The sequence below is a fragment of the Pogona vitticeps genome, chromosome 2 (genome assembly GCF_051106095.1).
Source record: "Pogona vitticeps strain Pit_001003342236 chromosome 2, PviZW2.1, whole genome shotgun sequence".
Taxonomy (NCBI): domain Eukaryota; kingdom Metazoa; phylum Chordata; class Lepidosauria; order Squamata; family Agamidae; genus Pogona; species Pogona vitticeps.
The window spans coordinates 12,315,039-12,342,745 of NC_135784.1; the positions used below are offsets into that span (position 1 = coordinate 12,315,039).

At 42.7% G+C, this 27,707-nt stretch overlaps 2 protein-coding genes across 4 annotated transcripts in view; both read right to left on the minus strand.

Annotated features, from left to right (window-relative positions):
• LOC144583045 (uncharacterized) overlaps window positions 1–27,707 on the minus strand; it is a 94,898-nt gene that overhangs the window by 32,516 nt on the left and 34,675 nt on the right. The window lies entirely within an intron of this gene.
• Window positions 9,943–23,635, minus strand: LOC140703776 (uncharacterized). 2 transcript variants are annotated; one of them, XM_078387768.1, is made up of 4 exons: window positions 23,504–23,635; window positions 20,887–20,977; window positions 18,073–18,180; window positions 9,943–11,949 (listed from the first exon to the last, which is right to left on the minus strand). In XM_078387768.1, exon 4 carries the CDS (start codon window positions 11,848–11,850, stop codon window positions 10,183–10,185), a length of 1,668 nt encoding a protein of 555 aa, XP_078243894.1. In that variant the 5' UTR covers window positions 11,851–11,949; window positions 18,073–18,180; window positions 20,887–20,977; window positions 23,504–23,635; the 3' UTR covers window positions 9,943–10,182. The 2 variants fall into 2 exon arrangements, with proteins under 2 accessions (XP_078243894.1, XP_078243895.1); XM_078387769.1 differs by lacking the exon at window positions 18,073–18,180.

A 27,707-nucleotide genomic window follows, 5' to 3' on the forward strand; every position in this document is an offset into this window, starting at 1 on the left:
TGCTCAGCTGCACAAGATGCCTGATAAATAAAATCCCTTATCCATCCAGCCTACAATGTCAATGTTTTCTATTACAATCCTTGTAATTTCCTGGCATGATTTTGTCTTCTTTATGTTCAACGATGTGATAGACAGGCCAGAAAACCATACCTGGCCATCACAATAGAACACTGATGTGAGAAGCAATGACAGTACAGGAGGGCGGAATCAAGGAAATAAAAGGGGACAGAGCGACAGTTATATTCAGTTAGAACTAGTGAGGAGACAGTTTTAGGCAGTTAGGGCCAGAGTTGTGTTAGAGAGAATAATAATAGAGAGAGAAAGAGATAAGAATAGGACAAGTATTGGAAAGTTTATGCGATTAAGATTAGACAGAGTTAAACATGTTAAGAAATAAATATTTTAATACCTTGGTTAAAGTGAATCTAAATAAGCAAATATAAATGTATCCAAAGCAACGTTTTTTTAATCAATAATAAGAGACCATCCTTGATTTTCTGTATATGATTTACATACAAACACATAAATAAACATTGTTATTTTGGACCACACTGATCTAATAGTCATATTTGATATAGAGAGGAACAGATCCTCTGGTGGCAGCGAAAAAGGGTTGAAAAGTACATGTCATGCCCGAAAGGGAACCTGGGTTTGTAGAGAAAGAAACAGGGGAACTGGTTGTGTGTGACATAAAGTGGCAGCTTAGCGGTGGGATACGAATGAAAAATAAATCCAGTGAGCCAAAATAAATTTGTGAGTAGCGGCGGGATTCGACGAGAAAGAAATCCAGTAAGCCAAAATAAAGAAATTTTCTGGTTCTGGGATTCAAAGTGAATGAATGCCAGTAAGCCAAAAGGAAAAGAAATCCTCTAAGAAACCTGGTTGTCAATAGTCCAAGTGAAGGAGTAGGAAACCCTAAAGCTCACTGTGAATAACTTAGTAGGGACTCCTGATTGTGGAAAGACAAAGGCAGGAAGAAGACTCTGAGGAGATTTCTGTAGTTAAAATTTTACCTCAAGCTGAGAGTGTAAGCAAAAGCAAAAAAGCGTGCTGCTTATATACTGCCCCATAGCACCTCAAGCACTCTCTGGGTGGTTTACAATTTAATTATGCAGGCTACACATTGCCCCCCCCCCAGTGAGCTGGGTACTCATTATACCGACCTCGGAAGGATAGAAGGAAGTCAACCTTGAGCCTGCTACCTGGGATTTGAACCCCAGGTCATGAGCACAGTTTTAGCTGCAGTACAGCAGTTTAACCACTGCGCCACAAGGCTCGGTAAGAACCAAGAGGGCTAACTTTAGATCCCAAAGCTCTGAGAAAGGGAGCACTGAGGGAATCAAAAGTGGAAGCCAAGGTCTAAAGGAATAGCTGAGGTGAATATAAGTGAGGCTTACAGAAGAGAAATACAGTATTTCTGAAACAGCTGAGTGGCTGGAGGCCAAAAGAAACAAAGTATCAGGCACATGGAGCGGAGAAGTTGGTGCCTAAAGTAAAAAAGTAGCAATCCTAGGCTTTCAGGGAAAGCTACAAAGTATCAATTTCTCTAACACCGAAGAAAAGAAAAAAGAGGTCCTTTTTAAAAGCGAGGCATGTCTACGTATTTGAATCTGGAAGAAAACAACCTGTCAACTTATTCAAAATAAAAACGGTTGGGTATGCCTTCCAAGAGAGTGAAGAAGGCAGTTATGGAACTAGCTGAGAGTCAGACTTTACCTCAGGAAGGGGGGCTTTCTGTCCAGGAGAGTCAGGAGAAAGGAGATGGCTCAGGGAGAGAAACTGATTTAACCTCCCTTGAGTTTCAAAAATGGAAATTTGAGAAAGAACAGGAATTTCAGTTAAGAAAATTACAGCTGGAAGCAGAGGCCAGAGAAAGGGCTGAAGCCAGACAGCTGGAAATGAGAGAAAAGGCAGAGGCCAGAGAAAGGGAGATGGTCAAAGAACAAGAAAGAGCAAAAGAAAGGGCAGAAGCCAGACAGATGGAAATGCAGGGGGAAAGAGATGGAACATCAACATCAACTAGAGATGAAAAAATGGAAATGCCATCTCTAAACACTAATAACAGTAACAGTACAAATGAAGGGGTCTCAAGAGCAGATCTTAAGAAATTCCCTCAACTTAAAAAGATTGTCCTGAATCTTTTCTAATTTCATTTGAGAAAACGTGCTGGGATTATGACATTCGGGGAACAGAACACATGCTAGTACTAAGGTATTTAATTAGTGGTGAATTATCTGAAATTTACACTAACATGTCATTAGACCAAGCTAGAGATTATGAGACCTTTAAGAAATTAGTTTTGTTAAGATTTGAAATAACTACTGAAAACCTCAGATGCAAATTTAGACAGTTAAGTAAGAAGCCTGACGAATTATATTCACAATCGGGGGCAAATCTAGTTAGACATTTACAGAAATGGATAGAAACTTTAGAGAACATGCAGAACCTCATAGGATTGGAACAATTGAAATAAGATATTTAGAGACAAACAACCTAAAACAGTACAACAGGCTAATGAATCTGCAGATTTAATATAAGAGATTAGGAGTTCAAAATATTCTGAAGTGAAATTGGGCAGAAACTTTGAAGAAAGAAAAAGAGAACCCAAAGATTTCCACAAAAACAAATAGAGAGATGGAAGCCATTTTAGAGAGAGACCCTCAGAGCAGTACCAACCGAAGGGTAAAAGCTTTGAAGAAAAGGGAGACAAACCCCCTTATAATGAACAAAGAAATTTAAAAACTTGTTTTGGTTGTGAAAAAGCAGGTCATTTTATTTTAAATTGTGAATTTATTAAAAACAAAGAAATGGGACAATAGAAAACAGTGGGAGTTGTACCTAAAATGATGTACTATATACAAAGCAGGATGAAAATTCTGAGGTAAGCCAGAATGACAGTTTAACTGACAAAACAGTGAGGCAGGAGCAACTGCCTCCTCTAGCAGAGATTGCCCACTGCTATTACATTAAAATCAATATGGAATTGATGAAATCATCTGGAGAAAATGTTAATATTAATAACATCAAATATCTAGCATTGAGAGACTCTTGCTCTCAGATAACTATATGCCATACATATAGGAGGAATTGGGACAGAATTAATTAAGCTACCCATGGCTAAAGCGCATATAAAATATAAAGAGTGGACTGGTATATTTAAAGTAGACATTACAAATCAGATTCATACTCCATGTTTGATTGGGTTAGACTTAACAAAGCATGTCAAAAGTGTTTTAATCACTACACGCTCACAGACAGAAAAGATAGAAAATTCTGATTATAATAGTGAGGTTCTGTTAGCACCCAATTTTAGGTTTCAGTTGATTTTAGTTCTCCGGCAGGGAATAACAGATAAAGATAGTGCATCAGTCAGACTATATGTGAATCAATTGTTATTTTATTAAACATATAGCTGGACTCCTGTCTTAAAAGGCAGATCGGATGTCCCATCATTAATGGAAAACAACATTTTAATAAGATTCTTACACTAAATACAATAAGCACAGCATCCCCCATATTGGTCTCCTGAATCTTATGTGCGCCTGTTGGGTCATCCTATTGGCCATGGTAGATGTGAGAAAAATATCCAAATTGCATCCCAGGGTTAGTGGCTGCCATGTTTGTGAATTTGAGTGAACCATTGTGTAGTTAGAAACATGTTACAGTCTTTTGCCTGAAGCACTGTGAATGTTATCTGTGTGATAACGTAGGAAAGTTTCTGTGAGTGCCAAGCGGGATGGATCAGGAGCACCAAGAGAGAAATGAGGATACAAAATACATTGGCTATAGAGAATACATATAAATGGAGATGCAAAAATGCATATAGAGTATCATTATAGTAAGGAAATAGTGAAATCATATTTCAGTTACAGGTACAGGTATGATTACTTGTGTAAGTACATGTGAATCAAATAGCATGTGTTATCTTAAATTGTAAATCCAGTACTTCGTATATATTATATCAGAACCTCATCCTTGCCCCCTATCTATCAGTTCCTGATGAAGATATATGTTTCTGTCAATCACCTGAACTTCCAGAAGGTGTAGCTGTCATAAAGTCTCAGAAAAAGATTTTTAAACAAGAAGAAAATGATTATACAATGCAATAATCTTTTAATGCAGTCAAAGAAAAAACAGTAATTCCAGAATCCCCTAAAAGATTCTTTATAGACAGAAGTATCCACAAACAAATGGTTATCCCTTTTGAGTACAGAGATGGAGAAAGAAATAAAAGAATATGGTCAAAGCCATGAAATCTACCAAAGACAGGGGGATCCTGATTTAAAAATGAGACCTATAGTAGTGGGAATAATTAAAGAAAACTTAGTGAAAAACTTTAGTGATAAACCCAATAGTGAAGAAAAGAAGAAAAATTATAATTGCAATAAGTATATGGAAAACATTAATAAAACCCTCAATTCACTGACTCATGAACACTTAGAGAGGTCTACAGTTGATATAGATGATTGGAACTGGATAAAACATGTTAAGGGTAGTTTTATATATACACGCTCACAAGGAAGTCAGAAAGCACCCACTACAGCAACAGAAGAAAGTTGGGGAGAAAAAAATTTCATGCAGGGTCAGATTAATAATTGGTTTGAAGAGGGTTATAAGATTATGGAAAAACCCAAGGAAAAGAGTTTTGCCCAGGAGATAAAGGAGAACAATAATTTGGAGGGTTGTTTAAAAGTGTTCGAAAATCCCACTCTATTGTTCTCTGAAAGTACTGAGAAACTCTGTACGGACAAGGAACTTGTAACTAAAGAAAAGTCCTTAGCAATGACAGAGCCTAACTTAAAATTGAATCCTGAAAAAGGGAAAAACTTACAGGCGGCTCAGGAAACATATTATCCTGAGGTTGCAAAACTGAAAACTTTAGTTAGAAGTAAATTGCAGTTAGCAGAGTCAGTACCTAGGGAACTGGTGCAACTAAACCAGAGGTCTGAGAAGCTGGGTAACTCTGTATCTGCACAAGCCTCTGAAATCCTGCAATGCAAATCCCTATATAAGAAACTGCATAATAAAGAAATACAGTGGTGCCCTGCATAGCAACGATAATCCGTGCAGCAAAAATAGCTGCAAACCCGTTTAATGCGTTCCTATGGGCAAAAAACTCACCTTTAAATGAAAATCCTCCATACGGCGGCCATTTTCGCTGCCCGATAAGCGAGGAATCCAGGGGAAAACACAGCGAGTGGCCATTTTTTTAATCCAGTGGCCATTTTGGAACCGCCGATCAGCTGTTGGGAAATCATTGCTATGTGATAATTGGTAAGCGAAACAGCGTACCAATCATCGCAAAGCGATTTTTTACTATTTAAAACATCGCAATGCAACCGCTTTTGCGATCACAAAATCTTCATCACTATGCGCATTCGTCGTTAAACTAAGCGCTCGTTAAGTGAGGCACCACTGTAGAACTAGAGGAGACTATGTGTACGTCCGAAATTAATCAAGGAGTTAATATTGCATCTCAAGGAAATTTGCCTTTGAATCTGAAGGTGACCCAGTATAGTGTTTTCCCAACTAGAAAGAAACTGGGTGAATTTATGGGCAAGAAGAAAGGCGTAAACTTTAGCTTTGTAAATAAAGAAAAATCCAGAGATGTAAAAGAGGTTAGGAGAGTAGTTCAAGTTAACGTGATGAAGCTGAACTATAGAAAAGAAAATATGGTCCTAAACCGAATGAAAGAAGTGAATAGGAAAAAAATATTACTTGAAATATTGAGAAGGAAGAGGTGTGCCATATTTTATATTTCAATGAGTATTAAGCAAATTTACTCTAGCCCCAGAAAAAATGAAAAAAGCTAGAGTAAAAGCTATGATAAGGATGGCAGGCTATAGTTGTCGCTGGGAAAGAAATTCCAGATATATAACCTCTCCTTTAAAAATAATAAAATCTAAAAGATAAGAAAATCCAGAGGTCGAGCAGATGTAACAAGATCTTAGAAAAGCTGCAGACTACATTAAAGAGAGGTCGGCATAGTATCCAGAGAGATCATCGTATCCAGAGACGTCGCTGTGTCCAGAGAGGTCATGTCGAGAGAGGTCCAGAGTTCTGGAGTAACTTCATCCTCATTGCTGGTGTGTCCAGAGTCGAACCAGGAGCCGTGCTGAGCCAGGTGGACAACAAGAAAGACCGAGCAGGTGAAAGACATTTAATTGACAACTCAAGCAAAAGAAAGACTCAGAATAAGATTGCAGACGCATAGTCTTGATGACCCAGTGGATAACAGAAAGCAATGAGACGTGTTATCAGAAGAACAGAAGATTGAAGAAAGAACTACGGAGAACTGTATTAAAATATAACTTGGAGAATATGTATATAAGTCATATGTGATATAGAGAGGAACAGATCCTCTGGTGGCAGCAAAAAGGGTTGAAAACTATATGTCATGACCGAAAGGGAACCTGGTTTGTAGAGAAACAGGGGAACTGGGTGTGTGTGTGACAAATGGTAACCTGATGTTGGGTTCCATGGTATGTCACCCGGGAGGAAAAGAATCACACCCATCTCTCACCTGTAAAATGCAAAAGGAAACAGGCCAGAATGAGATTGGGGTTATTGGCTGAAAGAGTAACGTTTTCCTACAGGTGATCTAGCTGGACATCTTGAGATAAACTGGTAGAATCTTGGAACGGAAAGGAAGAGAAGCCTCGAAAGATAGTTTATTCAGTATGAAATCCTTAAACTTCACTTTTGCTCCCCTTTCCATCATTTTCTCCCTTTTACTGCATGCACTTTGATTTTTGAGCCATGTTGTTCTCTGCTCTAACTAACGGGTACTTCTGTCACTTATTCGTTCAACTCTTATCCATGTAAGGAAGCATGGAGTTTGTCTACTGTTTCCTTGGGATCTTCTCAAATCTTACTTCCCTGGCAGGCAGGTGATATGGAGGGAATTTTCCCCATCCCTCAGCTATTCAACATTTCATATGTGCGCCACTGTCACTCAAAACCTTTCCACAAACCACTTTTAAAATTACTCCCATGTGGATTTTTTTATGTATCCTTACGTTTCTGCTCAGACTGAAGCTGTTCCCACATTCTGTCCATTTCAAAGGTTGCCACTTTGTATGAGATATTGGATGAATAGGAAGATGAGTGCTTTTATTAAATATTGTCTTACATTCCGTATATTTCTATGGCCTTTGCCCTGTATGATATCTTTGATATCTACAGGTCAGAACATCATTAGGATACCTGACTTCACAGGAATCCTACAGAAATTTAAAGACCTCCCATGCAAGGAAGAGACTATAATTTGTGAAAATGATATGATTGCACTTATAAAAAGATACTTAATTTATTGTTACGGCATCAAGCCATACAAAATTGAATACAAAACTTCAAAGACTGGCATGCACTACAAAGTCATACAAAAGGTAAAATATCTAAAACAGCAAATATAGCAATGTAAGGCCAAGGTCTAAGGATTTAGCTGTCTAGTCTGTCTGCTATAGCATGCCGCCCAAAATTTTGCTACCAGTTCTGTAGTAGTCCGATTTTGGTCGGTTAACAATTGATTACAGTAGTCTGAATGCGATTGGCCTGCCATATCTTTTAAGAGTGGTGTAATATATTTTCCTCGGATCTTATTATGCCTGTTACACCTGAGCATCATGTGCTCGATAGATTCTATCTCACCAGAGCCACAAGGACAGAATCTCTGTTCCCTCGGGATTTTCTTAAATCTGCCTTCCAGCATTGCGGAAATGAAAGCCTCACATCTAGCCAGAGTAAAGTCTTTCCTAAACTTATACCTCGATACCTGGCGGAACGCCTACTCCCACCAAGTTCTACCCGGGTCACACGGGTGAGCCAGGAGGTGAGGCTGAGGAGCTTAACGCCGAGGGAGGCCCGAAAAGAGAAAACAAGAAATAGGGCCTTCTCGGCGGTGGCTCCTCACCTTTGGAATAACTTACCTCCTGGTATTCGTGGAGTTCCCTCGCTGGGCACCTTTAAGAACCTATTAAAGATTTGGATGTTTCGGCAGGCCTTCTCACCAGATTACTCTTGATTTTCTTCTCTCCTTTATTGTTTCCCTACTTTTAATTGTTGTTGTAATTATGCTGTTTTATGTTATTGTATTTTATCTCTGTTGTTGGCCGCCTAGAGTAGTCCACCGTGACTAAATAGGCGGGATATTAAATAAATAAATAAATAAATAAATAAATAAATAAATAAATAAATAAATAAATAAATAAATAAATAAATAAATATACGTTTCCAGCTGTGATAGATAGGCCATAGGGAGTGGACGATATATATGCGTGTCTATTGCTCTGAAATTGGGGCATCTACTGAGATCTACCTGTCTCTCCATATCCGTTAATCTCTGTGTAAGGGCTGATTTTGCTTCATCCCATTGCATACTTAATATTGTTCGTGGAGAGAATCCCATTACTTGCAATTTATTTAGGACCGCTTTTAACCAGCTCGATTGGAAGTTGTCTTCTAGGAGTAGGTGTGTTAATCCCTGTGATTGAAAGTTTATTTTAAGCCAGTACTGAAGGGAGGGTAGTACAATTTTGGCTACCATTTTTAGTGAGCCGGTCTCTAATCGGATTTGTGCATTCGTTACGCATCTAGGGACTTCAAGTATTGCTCTAAGGAATTTTGACTGAACCCGCTCTATCGGGTCAAAACTACTGGGTGAAGGCCCCTTAAAGGTGCCATAGAGCATCTGGCTGACCACCTTTGCTTGAAAAAGTTTTTGGGCTGCTGGAATATAACGACCCCCTATTAGTCTCTTAAATATATGCGGTAAACTATATGCTAGGCATCTGCAGGACAAATTCGAGACCTGATTGATCGAAGAAAATAGGATTGCTGTAGAGCAAGCCGGTTTTAGAGAGGGTAGATCCACCATGGACCAATGTCTTATTATTCAACATCTTATAGAAAAATATGCGACAAAAGGTCCAACCTCATTATATGCTGCATTCGTCGACTTGAAAATGGCTTTCGATTCAATCTCGAGACAGCAACTATGGGGCAGTTTAGAAGCCACCTCAATAGATAAACGATTACTTCTATTGTTGCGTGTGCTACACAATAATACCAATCTTAAGGTCAGGCTCAATAGGAAAGGGAATTTAACAGAACCGATTAATACCTATAGAGGAGTCAGACAGGGCTGCTTACTGGCCCCCTCATTGTTTAATTTATATATAAATGACATAGTAGAACATGTGAATTCTCCTAGTCTTCATTCTCCAAAATTACACCAAAGACATATTTCTATCCTTCTCTATGCGGATGACGCCATGCTTCTAGCGAGAACGCCAATTGGCCTAAAGAGAGCCCTTAAGAAATTTGCAGACTTCTGCAGAAAGAAGGAATTAGAAATAAATTATAAAAAGACTTATAAAAAGATGCAGGAATTGAAATTAAGATAATAGGGAAAATTTAAGGCATGTTTGAATCTAAAATACAAACACAGAGAACATTTCAATTTTCCTAAGAATACAATGATAAAAAGCAAAAACCCTTATTATTTTCAATGAAAGACATGCAAAAGTATTTAAACTTTAAAAATAAATATATACAAAGTAAAAACACTATTTGGTTCTAAGTGTGTTGTTAACAAACAGAACTTTTTTTCTCACCCAGCCATGTGTAAAATCCATTGCTGGCTGTCACTCGTTCATGGTTATTTTGCCGCTCTGCCAAGGACTTTCACTCGGCATCAGTTCCGTTGTCTGTTCTACTCCATGAAACCAAACATCTATAGATCTCTGTTCCCTTCTAATAACACTTTGTGTGAGATCTCTCCCAATATTTATATCCCTTTGTTCTGCATCAGTTAGAAAAACCAAATCTTCCCAAGGCTTGGGGTTCTCAGCCTCATAAATAACACATAATATATATTCATTTGTATTCTTTTTAAAACTCAATTACTATTTAAGAGTAAAGCCTTATAAAACAAATGACAGCTTTTCTCTCTTCACTACTTCCTTTTATTTAATCAGTTAGCCTTAGAACATCTTTATAACATTTCACATCTATTTTGTAGTATCTCTCTTTTAATTAACAATAGAAAATACATTACAAGTGGCGCTTCAAAATGGACTTCATTTTTTCTCTTTTCTCTCTGTTTTGCATTATGTCAGCATTTGGTTGCTTCTTCTTTTCAAAGGAAACCAGCACAAAACTGAATGAGCTCCTTATGCCTTCTTAACTTGTCAGGACCTCTGAATAAAGCTCCTTCCACATTCCATGCATTTCTGTGGTTTCTCCCATGTGTGTTCTTTCATGTTTTCTAAGGTTACCACTGTCACTAAAGCTCTTTCCACAGTCTATGCATTTATACGGTTTCTCCCCAGTGTGAATTCTTTGATGTGACCCAAAGTTACCACTGTGACTAAAGCTTTTTCCACATTCCATGCATTTATAAGGTTTCTCCCCACTGTGAGTTCTTTCATGTTTTCTAAGGTCACCAATGTTACTAAAGCTCTTTCCACATTCCACGCATTTATACGGTTTCTCTCCAGTGTGAGTTCTTTCATGTATCCTAAGGGCACCACTGTGACTGAACCTCTTTCCACATTCCATGCATTTATGTGGCTTCTCCCCAGTGTGAGTTCTTTCATGTGACCGAAGGTGACTACTATGACTAAAGCTCTTTCCACATTCAATGCATTCATATGGTTTCTCTCCAGTGTGAGTTCTTTCATGTGACCTAAGCTCATCACGCCGACTAAAGCTCTTTCCACATTCCATGCATTTATACGGTTTCTCCCCAGTGTGAGTTCTTTCATGGAAACTAAGGTGATCTTTTCGACTGAAGCTCTTTCCACATTCCATACACTGATGTGGTTTCTCCCCAGTGTGAGTTCTTCCATGTAACCGAAGGACATCACCGCGACTAAAACTCTTTCCACATTCCATGCATTTATGTGGTTTCTCCCCAGTGTGAGTTCTTTGATGTAAATTAAGGACACCACTCTGACTAAAGCTCTTTCCACATTCTATGCATTTATATGGTTTCTCCCCAGTGTGAGTTCTTTGATGTAACCTTAGGTGACTACTCAGACTAAAGCTCTTTCCACATTCCATGCATGTATGTGGTTTCTCCCCGGTGTGAGTTCTTTCATGTGACCTAAGATGACTACTCAGACGAAAGCTCTTTCCACATTCCATGCATTTATGTGGCTTCTCCCCAGTGTGAATTCTTTCATGTGACCTAAGGTGACTACTCAGACTAAAGCTCTTTCCACATTCCATGCATTCATGTGGTTTCTCCCCAGTGTGAGTTCTCTCATGTAACCTAAGGACACCACTGTGACTAAAGCTCTTTCCACATTCTTTGCATTTATGTGGTTTCTCTCCAGTGTGCGTTCTTTCATGTGATCTAAGGTTACCACTGTGACTAAAGCTCTTTCCACATTCCATGCATTTATGTGGTTTCTCCCCAGTGTGAGTTCTTTCATGTGATCTAAGGGTACCACTGCGACTAAAGCTCTTTCCACATTCCATGCATTTATGTGGTTTCTCCCCAGTGTGAGTTCTTTCATGTAACCTAAGGACACCACTGTATCTAAAGCTCTTTCCACATTCTATGCATTTATAAGGTTTCTCCCCAGTGTGAATTCTTTCATGTGATCTAAGGTTACCATTGTGAATGAAACTCTTTCCACATTCCATGCATTTATGAGGTTTCTCCCCATTTTGAGTTCTTTTGTGTATATGGAGGCTCTTGTTCTGATTAAAGCTCTTTCCAAGTTCCATAAATGGATACAGGTTCTCCGCTGTGTGTGTTCTTTGATGTCTACTGAGGTGACATGCATTTATGTGGTTTCTCCCCTTCATCAGTCCTTTCATGGGAAGTCCATGCCTGTCCATTCCGATTTTCAATTCTCTCTTTTCTTGCTTGATTTTGAGTTCCTGCCCAGGTTATTCCAGATGTTGCTGGGCAATTCCTCTTCTCCTGTTCATCATATGCTAGATTAGAAAAAGAAAAGAAACAAACACTTCCAAAATATGCAGAAATAAAGACTGATGTGTTCAGGCTCTAACTGAGTCAAGGAGGAGGAAAGAAAGACAGACAAAAAAGGTGAGGGAAGAGAAACATCAGGAATTTCTGAAAACAGGATAGAAAGCAGACCTGGTCAAGGAAAAAGATACTGAGGTAATAGAATCTTAGAACTGCAGAGATAAATGGGAAGTGAACTCCCAACCTCTGGCTCCAGACTTAGAAACCTTAACCAATGTGTATGGAAAGGGCGGGGGGATGAATTTGATAAACCACCTCTGTGAGAATAAAAGGAAAAATGTATGAAATTGAGAAGGTATTTGATCCCAGCAAAATTAAATATTTCAAATTATAAATGTGATATATTATAGTATATCAGTTTATGAAATCAATGTATCTTCTAGGATGTCACATCATGCAAAAAATAATAAACAATCTTGCCACAGTCATGGTGGCAAGTGGGACGGGCTTATACTCGAGTATAAGCTGAGGGTGGAAAATGCTGCACCTACTGGTAAATTTCAAAAATAAAAATAGATACCAATAAAATTACATTAATTGAGGCATCAGTAGGTTAAAGCCTTTTGAAAATACTGCCCTTCTGAGCTGAGACACACTTCACTGCTTGCGGAGGGAGGACTCATACTAGATGCTGCACTTATCTACTGCTCTACATAACATAGATGCTCTGCATAACAACATGGGGGTGGAGGATGGAGGAGGAAGGTGGGTACATAGAATATACAGAAGGAGGAGGATGGGAGTGTCCTGGAAGCAGACACTCCCCTAAAGATCTTTAAGAGACATAGCTGACAGGAAGGAGGGGGTGAATGGGCTTCCCTGGGCTTGTAAACAGAAATGCCCTCATTGTGACCTCTGTTCAGAGTGGTCTTTGAAATAATGACACACTGCTGGGGAAATGTTTTCATCTACAGCTCCTTCATTTGGACATAAACTGCTATTATCCTCCCAGCACGATGTCTACCTGCAGTCTGAAAAAATGGGAGTGTACTACAGAAAGCTGTAGTACAGCTTGGCAGAATTTGTATATAACACTTGGCAGAATTTGTATATAACACTTGAAAAGCCATAGAGAATCTCCATAGTGACATTGGAGAATGTCACTATGGAGATACAAGCAAAATTAAAGGCTGAAGTAGTTTCCCTGAAGAATATGGTTTTTGCTGTTGTGAAAAATATATAAAGGAGCTTGCGAGACACCGAGATAAGTTGTTTTAAATATATACTTTATCTAAGCCTCTTAGGGAAAAGGTACACGGGGATCCCTAGTAAATAAACATAACATCTAAAAACATATTACATACCATATACAATTGAGCAAAATATGCAACAGCATTCCAGGTAACGCCAATAAGTAGGCAAACTCAAAAGGTTCTACCTTGCACGTAGCTTTGCACCGTCCGAAGGAGGGTGTGGATGTGAGGGTGAAACAAACTACATTTATGAGGCTGATTAACTACAGGGAACACATGAGGTTCCTTCCAAGGTTATCCATTAAATAGAAAGACACGTTACATATTGAATATTACAACATTTGCAACAAAAGTTAGCCACTGATAGGATGCTCCTGCATCATGGCGGTCTGTGTGCATATATAAATCAGACATGTTGTATTTACCAAGATGCCTCAAAAGGACTAGTATGGGATCATGATGTGTTAGCAGGTTCTAAAATCTGCTATTAAGGGAGAAGTGTTAGGACCTTCAGATTTCCATCACAAAATCCATCGAGCCATTTTAATAAAATTAAAGAATTTGATGAATTAATGGAACATCTCCACTGTGAATTATGACGAACCCCTTCAGCCCAAAAGTGCAGCAATCCTTAAAAACAAAGAACTTGAGTTTGATCCTGATTATAGGGATCTGAAAGTACAAATTCCCCATTCATATATTGAATATAGGAAGACTGACTCTGCCCAAGATCGGCAGAAATATATCTCTCTAAAAACTCAATGAAGGAATTGTATAGAAAAATTTATTTTGGAGCAATACTGCAAGCTCCAGCAGGCAGTGCCCAGAAAAACAATAAACTATTTTGGGCTATTGTGGCCAGCTCCTCCAGGCTGGAAGTACAAGACCCGGCCATAATATCTCCACCAAGATGGGTCCAATATTTTTGAGACCGTCTTTTTGACAAAGATTTACTGTTAGACCCTCTATACCACTGGTTCTTAACCTTGGGTTACTCAGGAGTTTTGGACTGCAACTCCCAGAAGCCTTCACCACCAACTGTGCTGGCTGGGGTTTCTGGGAGTTGCAGTTCAAAAACATCCGAGTAACAAAAGTTAAGAACCATTGCTCTATACTCTTTTGTTCTCTCTGATCTTCCTGTTTGGCCACCACTAACCATAGAAGAGACCAAAGATCTAATCACTCAGTTACAAGCTGGAAAAGCAGCCGGCCCCGATGCCGTCCCACCGGACTTACTGAAATGCAAACTGGACTGGTGGGCTTCCCTTTTCACAGCTATAGCTAATTCTGGGATCTTGCCAAAATTCTGGACCAATGCAATTCTTGCCCCTATTGGTTAAAAAAAGGAACCCTCAACTCCAATAATTCTCAGTACAGTGGTGCCTCGTATAACGAGTGCCCCATTTAACGATGAATTCGCATAGCATTTTTGCCATCGCTTTTGCGATTGCATACCGATGTTGCCTATGGGGAAAAATCGCTTTGCGATGTTTTCCCCATATGCACCATTTTCCCCCAGCTGAGCGGCGGGAGCCTCCGAAGGAGTGCTCCCGCCGCTCAGCTGGGGGAAAATGCCTGCGGTGGCCTCGGAAGGACCCTTCCAAAGGGTCCTTCCGAGGCCACCACTGGGATTCCCCTTCCCTGCGGCCAGCTTCCCCGGCCATGGTCAGACTCTCAGGAGTCCGACCATGCATGGGGTAGCCTGCCGCCGGTCGGATCTAAGCCACGGGGAGAGGGTGGGGGGATCTGGATGCCTGAAAGGATCCGGATCTCACCACCCTCCCCCCGCGGCCTGAGGAGGGTGGGAGCGATGGCTGGACTCTTCGGCAGCCACCGCGGCTCGGATTCGAGCCGTGGCAGCTGCCGAAGAGTCCGGCCATGCCTCCCACCCCCCCACCTCCTGTGGCTTGAGAAGGGTGGGAGGCATGGCCGGACTCCTCAGCAGCCACCGCGGCTCGGATCTGAGCCGCGGCAGCTGCCGAAGAGTCCGGCCATCCCTCCCACCCCCCATCTCCTGCGGCTTGAGAAGGGTGGGAGGCATGGCCGGACTCCTCGGCAGCCACCATGGCTCGGATCCGAGCCGCGGCGGCTGCCGAAGAGTCCGGCCATGCCTCCCACCCCCCATCTCCTGCGGCTTGAGAAGGGTGGGAGGCATGGCCAGACTCCTCGGCAGCCACCGCGGCTCGGATCCAAGCCGCGGTGGCTGCCAAAGAGTCCAGCCATGCCTCCCACCCTCCCCCCGCGGCTTGGATCCAAGCCACGGGGGGAGGGTGGTGGGATCCGGATGCCTTTCAGGCATCCCGGGCTTGGATCCCACCCGCCGCCGGTTACCCAAGCCATGGGTAACCGGCGGCGGGTGGGATCCAAGCCCGGGATGCCTGAAAGGCATCCGGATCACCCCACCCTCCCACCCTCCTCTCACAGCTTGGATCCGAGCCGCTGCGGTTACCCCAGCCATGGCCGGACTTCCGATCTCCCCCCCACACACCGGGCAGCTTCTCCCGCTGCTCCCGATGGTTGGGAGGGGAGATCAGATCGGCTTCTGCCTTTCTTCTCCACAGCCCGGCTCCTCCCAAAGGACTATACCGAAGTTGCTTGCAGCAGCGGAAGAGGTGCCCGGTGGAGGAGAAATGACAGATCGGCTCCTGCCTTCTCCTCCACCGGGCACCTCCTCCACTGCTGCAAGCACAGTCAGGGCAGCCCTTTGGGAGAAGCCAGGTGGTGGGGGAGACGGCAGGAGCCGATGCCGTCTTTCCCCCCTCCCCCGAGGCTTCTCCCAAAGGGCTGCGCCCGATAGTGGGGGAGAAAACCGGATAATCCATTCCTATTGGAACAGATTATCCGGTTTTCAATGCATCTCTATGGGAAAACGCGTTTCACTTAACGATGTTTTCCCATAGCGATGTTTTTTTTGGAACCAATTAACCTCGCTATGTGAGGCACCACTGTAATTAGGAAACTCTATGCAAAACAGCTACTAATTAAACTTAATTCCAGGATCAATAATCAGGCATTGCTTGGCCCTGAGCAAGCTGGTTTCAGGAAAGGTAAGGCCACAGTAGATAACTGCTTCATACTTTCGCATCTTATTAACAAAACAGTTAAGCATGAAAATTCTAAATTTTATGTGGCTTTCCTTGATTTAAAGGGAGCTTCAAGTCAGTAGACAGAGAGTTTCTCTGCAAAAAACATGAAAATATGGGCATAGATAAAAAGACTCCTTTCCCTCATAAGAATTTTATACTCTGGGACAACATGCCAGGTTCATGCCGCTTGGAAATGTGAGTTATTTAATCAGTTTCTAACCAACAAGGGAGTGGAAGCAAGGCTGCATTCTTGCTCCCTCCTTAATCAACCTATTTACGAATGATCCAGCCCCCTTTGTGGTCATCCACCAAAACTGGGGACGCATCGTGTCCCGTTATTGCTTTATGCCGACAATGCTGTTATCATCTCTCGTGCCCGACCAGGTTTGAAACGCTTAATTAACAGAACTGTGGAATACAGTGGGGTCTCTACTTAAGAACTTAATCCGTATTGGAAGGTGGTTCTCAAGTTGAAAAGTTCTTATGTTGAATCTGCATTTCCCATAGGAATGCATTGAAAACCATTTAATCCGTATCTGCTCTTTTCCGTCCATAGAAACTACAGTGGAACCTCTACTTAAGAACTTAATCCGTTTTGGAATGGTGTTCTTAAGTTGAAACGTTCTTAAGTTGAAGCAAAATTTCCCATAGGAATGGACTGAAAACCAATTAATCCGTTCTGGCTGTTTTTTTGTTATGTAGAGGTGCGTTCGTACATTGAAGCATTAGTTCCCATAGGAACTAATGCAAAGCTGGTTAATACATACTCTACCACTAGGGGGAGAATTTTTTTAACCTAAGATGACCTAAGGTTAAAAAAAGAGCAGGAAAGGTTTTTTTCCCTGTTCTTATCTTGGATTTCTGTTCTCAAGTACAAGCAAAATTTAGCAAATGGAGCTGTTCTTAAGGTGGATTGTTCTTAAGTAGGGACGTTCTTAAGTAGAGACCCCACTGTACCTGGACAAAAACAAAATGCAACTAAATTATAACAAATTCAAAACTTTGGCTTTCTCAAAGTTGTGGAAGCCATTTCAATGGAATCTGAATGGGCACAAAATAGAACAGGTGAAAGAGTATAAATATCTAGGCATCCTGTTCCATTACAAACATTTCTGGTCTCTATATAGCAAATGGGTTATAAATGTAACTAGGTTCACTGGTTAGGCGATACTTCATTTCTATTATAATCCTGACAGTTGTTATCGCTTTACAGGTTTTTAAATCCAAAATTATCGCACAACTATCATATGGCATCCCAATCTGGTTAAATGCCATGGATATCACAAATAAACTGATACAATCTCAATTCTTATGTAAATAGCTGGGGCTACCAAACTGTGTTCCCTACTCGGTGCTTTGTCTAGAGACCAGATTTTCCTCTTTGGAAACGATGGCTTGGCTGAAATCATTTCAATTTTGGCTAAAACTTTTCTAAAACTCTGACCCAGATAGTTTATTATATCAACTATTTCTGGACTCTAAACCTCCCTTTGGGTCGACTGCCCTTTTTAAAAAACTGGAATGGATTGGCTTAGATAGCGCCTCCTTGGGCTCACTAAATCAAGGGCAAGCCCTCCCAATGATCAAAAGAAGAATTTTGGACATAGAATTCCAGGAACTATGGAATGCAGCCAATAAGACCTCTTCACCACTGTCTTCCCACATCCCCTTTGAACCAGCTGCTTTCCTTTCCCTGCTTAAGTGTCCACAAAAATGCAGCTCCTTCTCCCTAGCCAGATGCAATGTCATGCCTGCAGCCTTGCTATATGGTAGGTTCAAAGGAATCCTGTACCTCGAAAGACACTGCTCATGCGCGCAGGGTGCACTGGAAACTCTTGCCCACGTGTTTCTGTGCTGTCCACTCCACCAGCGGGATTGCTCCAAATTCGTGGCACCGATCCTGTCAATATTGGAGGGGAAATCTAATGTGGACAAAGCCTGTTTTATTTTTTTCTGTGGAAGTGCCAAGCATTCTGGAAAGAATAACAGATTTAATGGTTGTTCTGGGTTTTTCGGGCTCTTTGGCCGTGTTCTGAAGGTTGTTCTTCCTGACGTTTCGCCAGTCTCTGTGGCCGGCATCTTCCGGCATCTGTGGAAGATGCTGGCCACAGAGACTGGCGAAACATCAGGAAGAACCACCTTCAGAACACGGCCAAAGAGCCCGAAAAACCCAGAACAACCATTAGATCCCAGCCGTGAAAGCCTTCGTGAATATATAATAGCGGATTTCTTCAATTCAATTGTGAGAAAGCAAAGTCTTGCTTTCAATAAAATGTTTTTGGGGGATCGGGCTTCTGCTTTCCTACCTTCTGGATTTTGTATGCTTGGGGCACTTAATGAACCAGTTCGCTTATGTTTTATGCTCTTTCATGCCAATAAAGGTTTGTCTGTTTGTCTGTTAACAGACTTGATTGGCAGGAATCGTGATGATAGGGATAGAACTTATGAAGAGCTGAATTCAGGTTCATGGGATCGGTCTTGGATAACTTCATGGATGCCGGATTTCTTCACCTTACTATACATTGTAATTGGAATTGTGGTTCTCACTATTTTGGGATTATTTGCATTTGCTATACAGTGGACCCTCTACTTACGGAATTAATCCGTATTGGAACGGTGGCTGCAAGTCGAAAAGTCTGTAGGTCGAATCTCCATTGACCTACAATGCATTGAAAACCGATTAATCCCATAACTGGCAGTTTTTATTCTATTTTTGTTCCATTTTGTTTTTTTTTCTGGTCTGTAAGTCGATTCTCTGGCTGCAAGTCGAATCTAAATTTTGCGGCCAGAGAAGTCTGTAACTCGAAAAGTCTGTAAGTCGAGCCGTCTGTAAGTCGAGGGGCCATTGTATCTAGACTTTTGCCTCTGTGCGTTGCTTTTTATTACCCAGGAAAGGGTAAACAAAAATGAGCAGATGGGTAAACAAAAATGAGCAGATTTAAATTTAACATTGTTTCTACTGTCAGAATTTAAAAACGAGGGAGTGTTACCTGGATATGGCCGAAATTAGTTTTATTCCTAGTTTTGGGGTACAAAATCTTATTCTACATATTCTATTTTTTCCAACATTACTTCTCTCTTGAGCTTTGTATTAAGTAAAATGCCTATATTTCACAACTTCCACCCCCCTCACCTTTCAACTAGCAGATGGCCCATTTAAGAATGCCACCCAGACGCCAAACACAGATAGAATCAGAGACTCATGGAAAAGTCCAGTTGGAAGGGGCTTAGAAGGCCATCAAGTCCAAACCCCTACTCAGCGCAGGAATACAGTCAAAGCAGATCTGCCAGGTGATGATCTAAGTTTTCCTTGAATGCCTCCGGTGTTGGAGCACTTCAAAATAGTCAAAACATAAAACCCAGCATAGAGCTGGAGGCTGAAGTCCATAAATCTGGGACCTGCTTCGTAACCTAAACATATTAATAAGGTAGGGAAGTTGGTATACACTTTCTTCCAGACAGAGTGGCGTGTTCTAAAAGAAGGTCATCACGGGGAGGTGAGCACATCCCAAACATCTATAAGGGAACCCATTTGTTTGTTTTCCACATGTTTGTATCCAATTAGGTGTAGGATCCAAATATTAATTAGATTTTAGCCAATGAGTTTGTAGAACTTTAAGATTCTTTGTTATGATATAATGTTCCTGTACACTGTATTTTCGGGGTCTTCTCTGCCTTTAAGAAAAGTCCCAGATGATTTTTCAATGTATACTAAAAAATTGTACTTTGGTTCAGCTCATGGCGTCTTGTCTGACCTCTTGCTGGAGCTAAAATATTGGATAGCAAGCTTGGTTCATAACAAAATGGTCACAGTGCCAGAGGACTGGAGGATGGCGCATGTCAGCCTCAAGGGAAGTCCCACATAAAGAGAATTACTGTAGTCTATTCTTGAGACTCTCTGTGCATGGACCAATCCGGGGAGTAAGAGGGCATCCAGGCAGGGGCCCAGCAGCACAAGCCGTCTAAGAGGGAAATAGGTGAATTGGACCACGGGCGCCATCTAGTTATCCACTGCCAGCATTGGGACCAATGCCAGCATGCGTTGGGAACCACCCAAACCACAGACATCAGGGACACCCAGTCGGAGGACCCCCTTCTTCTTTTGGTTCAGCCTTAGTCTATTGTCCCTTTTATCCCCCCATTGAAGGAGAAGGTGGGAACAGAAATGACATTACCTGTTAATCAATTATCATAGGAATCCGAAGCAAAGGTGGATGGTGTAAAGCAAAAAAAAAAACCCCAGTCTGGATTGTCTGTTAAGGGGGAACAAGAAGGGAGCCTTGAAGGAGAATCCGCACATCGCAAATCAGGTTGACCAAAGTTAGCCTTTAATCAACAGGATCTGCCCTTGCTGACCATGGGGTTTGGGGTGAGCAGGATTCACATGTTTAACATAAACAAAAAAACCCGACACTTAAATAAAATGCAAAGAAAACCAGACGCCACCACTTTGCACATCTTCAGAGAGGAACTGTGGTGTAGTGGATGGAGTACCAGACTGGAAACCAAGAGACCTGGATTCAAATCCTTGCTGGGCCAGGGAAACTGAGAGGAGAGTGAGTGTGTGGCAAGGCTACTTAAGGGCACCTCTTGAAATCTCGCTTACCTTGCAAATGGTGGAAGGATCTGGGATTTGGTTCTTCGTTTCTGGTCCCCCCAAAAAAAGCAAAGAGAAATCAGCTCAGTCTCACCCCTTCCTAGAAGAAAAGGAAAAAGATCAGCCGGGAGGCTTCATGGATAAAGCAAATCAAAAATGTTTCCTTCCTGGATGTGCCTTCCTCATGTTTCTACTGAATGGGGCTACATCCCCATCTCTCTCTCCCTTCTTCAGGCAGCAGAACAAGAGGAACACAAAAGCAGGCAGGCATATCTTCCCGCGGACACATGCAATTAAAGCATCAGCGTACAAGATGGCATGTCTCTCATTGTTTATTTAGAATATTTTTGCCTTGCCTTTCTCATTATAAAGGACCCAAAGCAGAGTATGCACAACATGAAAAGGGAACATTTAAAAGTGAAAAACAGTAAGTCTACAAAATTTTAAAAGAATTAAATACTACACTAAGAATAGTAAACAAAATCAACATATGGGAAGGAAGGAAGGAAGGAAGGAAGGAAGGAAGGAAGGAAGGAAGGAAGGAAGGAAGGAAGGAAGGAAGGAAGGAAGGAAGGAAGGAAGGAAGGAAGGAAGGAGGTCTACTCTAGGGCCAGTTCCAACAGGGATAGAAGTCCAAGTGGGACAATGTACGTTTCTCCAAGGGGGAAGGGTCCTTGGAAGAAGGTGGAGTGACCCAGCGTGAGGGGGACTGGGGAAGACCCCATGCTGAGGGACCCTCTGTGCAATTCGGAGCACCCTTGTGTGGAAACCAACTGACCTGGAGAGATTTGGAATGGCACCGCGTTAAGGGAAACTATTATGACAAAAGACTCTGACACCAGGTGGAATGGTTTACCACTGTCAAAAAGACCTGTTAAATAGACCCACAGAATTTGAAATGCGCTACTCTCCGTCTCCCAATAAGAATGGTTTGGTTAAAGAACTATTGTCTTTTGTCGTCACTCAAAGAGAAAAGAGGGAACTGCTAGTTTTACAAAGTGAACCCTCTCACAGTCTCCCACTATTAATTTAAAATATTTTTACCCCACCTTTCTCATTAATAAGGACCCAAAGCGGAGTACGTACATCATGAAAATGCAACATTTAAAAGTGAAAAACAGTAAGTCTACAAACCTTTAAAAGAATCAAATACTACACTAAAAAATTTAAACAAATTCAATAAACAGGAAGGAAGGAGCATCTCATGCTGGGCTCTGAGATAAAAGCTCCCCCCGTCCCAGTGAGGTGGGGGCAACAGCAGGGAACCAGAGAGCAACAGGACCTGTGATGAAAGCAGCAGCAAAAAACAGTGTATTTTTCCCACTATTTATTTAAAATATTTTACCCCACCTTTCTCCTTTAAATGGACCCAAGGCAGCTTATGTAAATTCTTAAAACACAAGATTTAAATGTTAAAAACAGGAAGTCTAGAAATCTTAAAAAGAATCAATCCAATACTATACTAAGAATGGTAAACAAAATCATCATCTAGAAAACACCACAGCCAGTGTGATGTACCAGACTTAGGGTTGGACCAGGCCCTCTGTTCTCATGGGACCACCCCTTATTTTTCTTACTACAAGGATCCCAACGCACGTGGTGCAAAGGTGCCCCTCAGTCTCCGTGCCAAGGGCCCCATGTCGTGGGGTTGCCAACCCAAGATGGGCAGGGTTCAGGTCTCCGGACTTTTCTTGACTGCTGTCTTCCAACCCGCAACCTTGCTTAGGCTTCAGTCTTCCCCTTGAGCTAACTCAAAACTTCACAGGTGCTGGGAAAGGCGGCAACCGAGGGTGGGGGGGGGTCTTGGTATTGGTGTAAAAGAAAGCCTTTATACGATCACTTGGTCTGGAATGGACCCTTCAGAGCCATTCACTCCGCAAAAGACCTGCCAGGAGATGGAACGCCTGATAAGGAGAGGCCGGGCTGCCTTCCTGTCCTTCTTTCCTCCTGCCTTCCATGTGGAAATGACGGGAGCTCCTTCAGCCTCTTTCCAAAGCCCCTTTGCTCCACCCCATGGAGAGCCACGAATTGGAGGCAGGAGGGGGAATCTCTAGGCAGAAGGAGCGAGGGGCAGGTCTTTTGCACAGCCGATGGCCCTGAATTGTGCCTTTTCCAAAGACCACAACTGGCCCTGCAGGAAGAAGAACAACGTCCCCCATGAGACCCTTCCTGGGGAGATCTCCTTTTCGGCCTCTGCTAGGAACCATCCCAGGGAGGAAAACCCACCCCCTTCTCTGTCCTGCCTTCCTTTCGGAAAAAGACGGTCTGTGTTCACAAACAGCACAACAAGGAAGCCGCCAAGAAAGGGGGTGGAAGTCATCCCCCCCCTCCTAAAGTCGATCCTCAGCGCAGGATCTGGTCTCCTCCTCTCTGCCCCTTAATCCAGGAACAGAGATCTGCTCTCCCCCCCCCCTTTGAATCACCCTCCTCCTCCCTCCGGAGGAGACCCAGAGGAAAAAAAACTGCATTGCACTAAAGTCGAGCAAGACAAAACACAACCGGGCACCATCGGCAAAGCCAGGAGAAGCAGACTCCCCCCTCCCCCGAGACTGGCGGGGAGCCGGCCATCTCATCCCGCCCCCATGCAATTCTCAACCCCTCCATCTCCCTCCCTTCCAGCGCCCACCTCCGTCCAGGTCCCGATCCGGGAGGCGCCCCAAAAACCCCGCTTCTCTCCTCCAGGCGCCTTTCTTGGGCCGAAGGGGAAGAGGCGGACCCAGCGGTCCGGCTTCCGGTTCCTGTTCGAAGCACGTCAAGGGGAGGAGCTCATTCTTCTTTTTCGTACCTCTAGGTTCCTCCTCTTCCCCTCTGCACGAACGGGGGGCGGGCGGGGGGGGGAGGGAGAGAGGGAAAGGCAGAAACAAGGCGGGGGGGGGCGGTTGAAGGGCAGGAAGGCTCCAAAGAGGAAAATGGCGGAAGTGCGGAGCTGCCTCCTTCTCCACTTCTGGTGGAAGGAAAGACTCAGACGAGACACAAGAGTTCTCCGTCACCAGAGTCTGTTCACAAATATTTGAAGAGAGAAAAGGAGACAAACGAGCAGGGAGTTCAGGCTCTCAGACCGACCCGGATTGTGTTTCTCTCCTTCCAAAGGGAGACTCAAAACAGCCGAGGAGAAATGACGTCACATCAGCTTCTTCCATCATCTGCCTGCACAGCAGGACTCTGCACTTTGCCCTCATTTATTCCACCTCCTGAGCTTTACTGCAAATGTCTTTTTTGTTGTTGTTAATAAATTCCAACTGCATTACAATATCGCAACCTCGACCGGCTCTTTCTTCACGGTCCTCATTGGTCCCGCGCAGACCTGTCCTGTTCAGCTCGTGAAACATTGGGTTGGGGGGGGTGTATCGGGCACTTCGATCCTGGCAGCTGGACTTCTTCTCCACTGAATCAGGATGAGACCCATTTGCCAGGACTCACCTGCCCGAGAACCTCACCTGGAGGACGGAGAAGCTTCCCCAATTGATGGGGGTCTGGACCATGACAGTTGTATTAATTGAGTTAATACAACTTTTCTGCTATCAACCCTGTCTCATTGCCTGGTGTCTTCATCTCTCTGGGGAATTCCACTGGTCAGTACCACCTAGTGTCTCCTGGTAATACTGCAGCTCTGTCACAGTCCATGTTTTGTCTCTTTTTGAAACCACCTCCATTTTTATGGACCATGACATGTAGTTCTTACCGTTTAACTTTACTAGAGGATCTCCTCCCATTGCTGCTGAGTAAGATTGTAGCTTTGAACATTAAATTCATTTCCTTCTGTCTCTAGCCATCCTCTTACCTCTCCTGGGCTTGACAGGCAGGTACGCTGACCAACTCTGGCCCCTGAGAGCTCCCAGCACTTCTGGACTCTCTCAGGACCCATAAGTTACTCAAGAGTGCCTCATGTGCTTTCTTCTTCAGCGGAAGCGTGCTGGACGTAGAACTGGTGTCAAGTATTTGTGGGGTGCATAGAGCAAAGCAGGGGTACCACCAGCCTCCAAAGTCCTCTCAGAGAAGAAAAATACGAGGCAACAGCTTCTTCTCAAAGCTTATATTACAGTATTTACAGTCTTGGTACAAAACACTCCAACAGCATGTCGTCTAGCAATTCTCCAACTCTCCACAATATATTTGTCTCCCTCTGTATAATATATAGTACAGGTAACCAATCAGGTCCCGTCACCTCATGGCAAATAGAAGAGAAAGATATAGAGGCAGTGACAGATTTTACTTTCTTGGGCTCCATGATCACTGCAGATGGTGACAGCAGGCATGAAATTAAAAGACAGCTGCTTCTTGGGAGGAAAGCAATGACAAACCTTGACAGCATCTTAAAAAGCAGAGACATCACCTTGCCAACAAAAGTCTGCATTGTCAACGCTATGGTTTTTCCTGTAGTGATGTATGGAAGTGAGAGCTGGACCATAAAGAAAGTTGACCACCAAAGAATTTATGCTTTTGAATTGTGGTGCAGGAGGAGACTCTTGAGAGTCCCCTGGACTGCAAGGAGAACAAACCTATCCATTCTAAAGGAAATCAACCCTGATTGCTCACTGGAAGGACAGATCCTGAAGCTGAGGCTCCAATACTTTGGACATCTCATGAGAAGACTCCTTGGAAAACACCCTGATGTTAAGAAAGTGTGAAGACAAGAGGAGAAGGGGACGACAGAGGACAAAATGGTTGGACAGTGTCATCGAAGCTAACAACATGAATTTAACCCAACTCCGGGAGGCAGTGGAAGACAGGAGGGCCAAACTTTCCTGTTGTTCCTTTTATCTCTTGACTCCCTACTTTAGCATTCCAGTCCCCTAGAATGAGAAGAACATCTTTCTTTGGGGTCAGTTCTAGAAGGTGTTTTAAGTCTTCATAGAATTGGTCAATTTCAGTCTCCTCAGCATTGGTGGTTGATGCATAAACTTGGATGACTGTGATGCTGAAAAGTCTGCCTTGGATTTGTATTGAAACCATTCTATTTTTGAAATTATATTCCATTACAGCTTTTCCCACTCTTTTGTTGACTATGAGGGCTACTCCATTCCTTCTATGGGATTCTTGCCTACAATAGTAGATATGATAATAATCTGAATGGAATTTGTCCATTACCATTCATTTTAGTTCACTGACGCCCAGGATGTCAATATTTATTCTTTCCATCTCCTGTTTGACCACCTCCAGCTTCCCAAGGTTCATAGATCTTACATTCCAGGTTCCTAGGTGCTACATTCAATATGCCAGCAAGTCTGGAAAACCCAACAGTGGCCAGAGGATTGGAAAAGATCAGTCTACATCTCAATCCCAAAGAAAGGCAGTGGCGCTCCAACTACCGTACAATTGCACTCATCTCACATGCTAGCAAGGTTATGCTCAAAATCCTGCAAGGTAGGCTTCAGCAGTATGTGGACCGAGAACTTCCAGAAGTACAAGCTGGATTCCGAAGAGGCAGAGGAACTAGAGACCAAATTGCTAACCTGTGCTGGATTATAGAGAAAGCGAGAGAGTTCCAGAACAATATCTACTACTGCTTCATTGACTATCCAAAAGCCGTTGACTGTGTGGACCACAGCAAACTATGGCAAGTTCTTAAAGAAATGGGAGTGCCTGACCACCTTATTTATCTCCTGAGAAACCTATATGTGGGACAGGAAGCAACAGGTAGAACTGGCTATGGAACAACTCATTGGTTCAAAATTGGGAAAGGAGTACGACAAGTCTGTATATTGTCCCCCAGCTTATTTAACTTGTATGCAGAATACATCATGCGGAAGGCTGGACTGGAGGAATCCCAAGATGGAAATAAGATTGCTGGAAGAAATATCAACAACCTCCGATATGCAGGTGATACCACTCTGATGGCAGAAAGTGAGGAGGAATTAAAGAACCTTGTAATGAGAGTGAAAGAGGAGAGTGCAAAAAACGGTCTGAAACTCAACATCAAAAAAACTAAGATTATGGCCACTGGTCCCATAAACCTCCTGGGAAATAGAAGGTGAGACATGGAGGCAGTGACAGATTTTATTTTCCTGGGCTCCATGATCACTGCAGATGGAGTCAGCAGCCACGAAATTAAACAAAGCCTGCTTCTTGGGAGGAAAGCGATGACAAATCTTGACAGCATCTTAAAAAGCAGAGACATCACCTTGCCAACAAAAGTCCGAATAGTCAAAGCTATGGTTTCTCCTGTTGTGATGTATGGAAGTGAGAACTGGACCATAAAGAAAACAGACTGCCGAAGAATGGATGCCTTTGAGTTGTGGTGCTGGAGGAGGCTCTTGAGAATCCCCTGGACTGCAAGGAGAACAAACTTATCAATTCTAAATGAAACCCACCCTGAGTGCTCACTGGAAGGACAGATCTTGAAGCTGAGGCTCCAGTACTTTGGCCATCTGATGAGAAGAGAAGACTCCTTGGAAAAAACCTTGATGTTGGGAAAGTGTGACGGCAAGAGGAGAAGGAGATGACAGAGGATGAGATGGCTGGACAGTGTCTGTGAAGCCACCAACATGAATTTGACACAACTCTGGGAGACAGTGGAGAATAGGAGGGCCTGGCGTGCTTTGGTCCATGGGGTCACGAAGAGTCGGACACGACTAAATGACTAAACAAACAAACAAACAAAAAAGTGCAGTATTTTTCTTTGCAGCATCGGAATTTCCTTTCACTTCCAGGCTCGTCCACAGCTGAGTGTCCTTTAGGGTTTGGCCCAACCACTTCATTAGCTCTGGAGCTACTTGTACTTGACCTCTACTCTTCCTCAGTAACAAGGGGGGTGCTAGCAAATATTAAGTTAAGGGTTCCAATAATTTTGGCCAGTGCATTTTTGGGTTTCTTTGTGGAATTGTATCAGA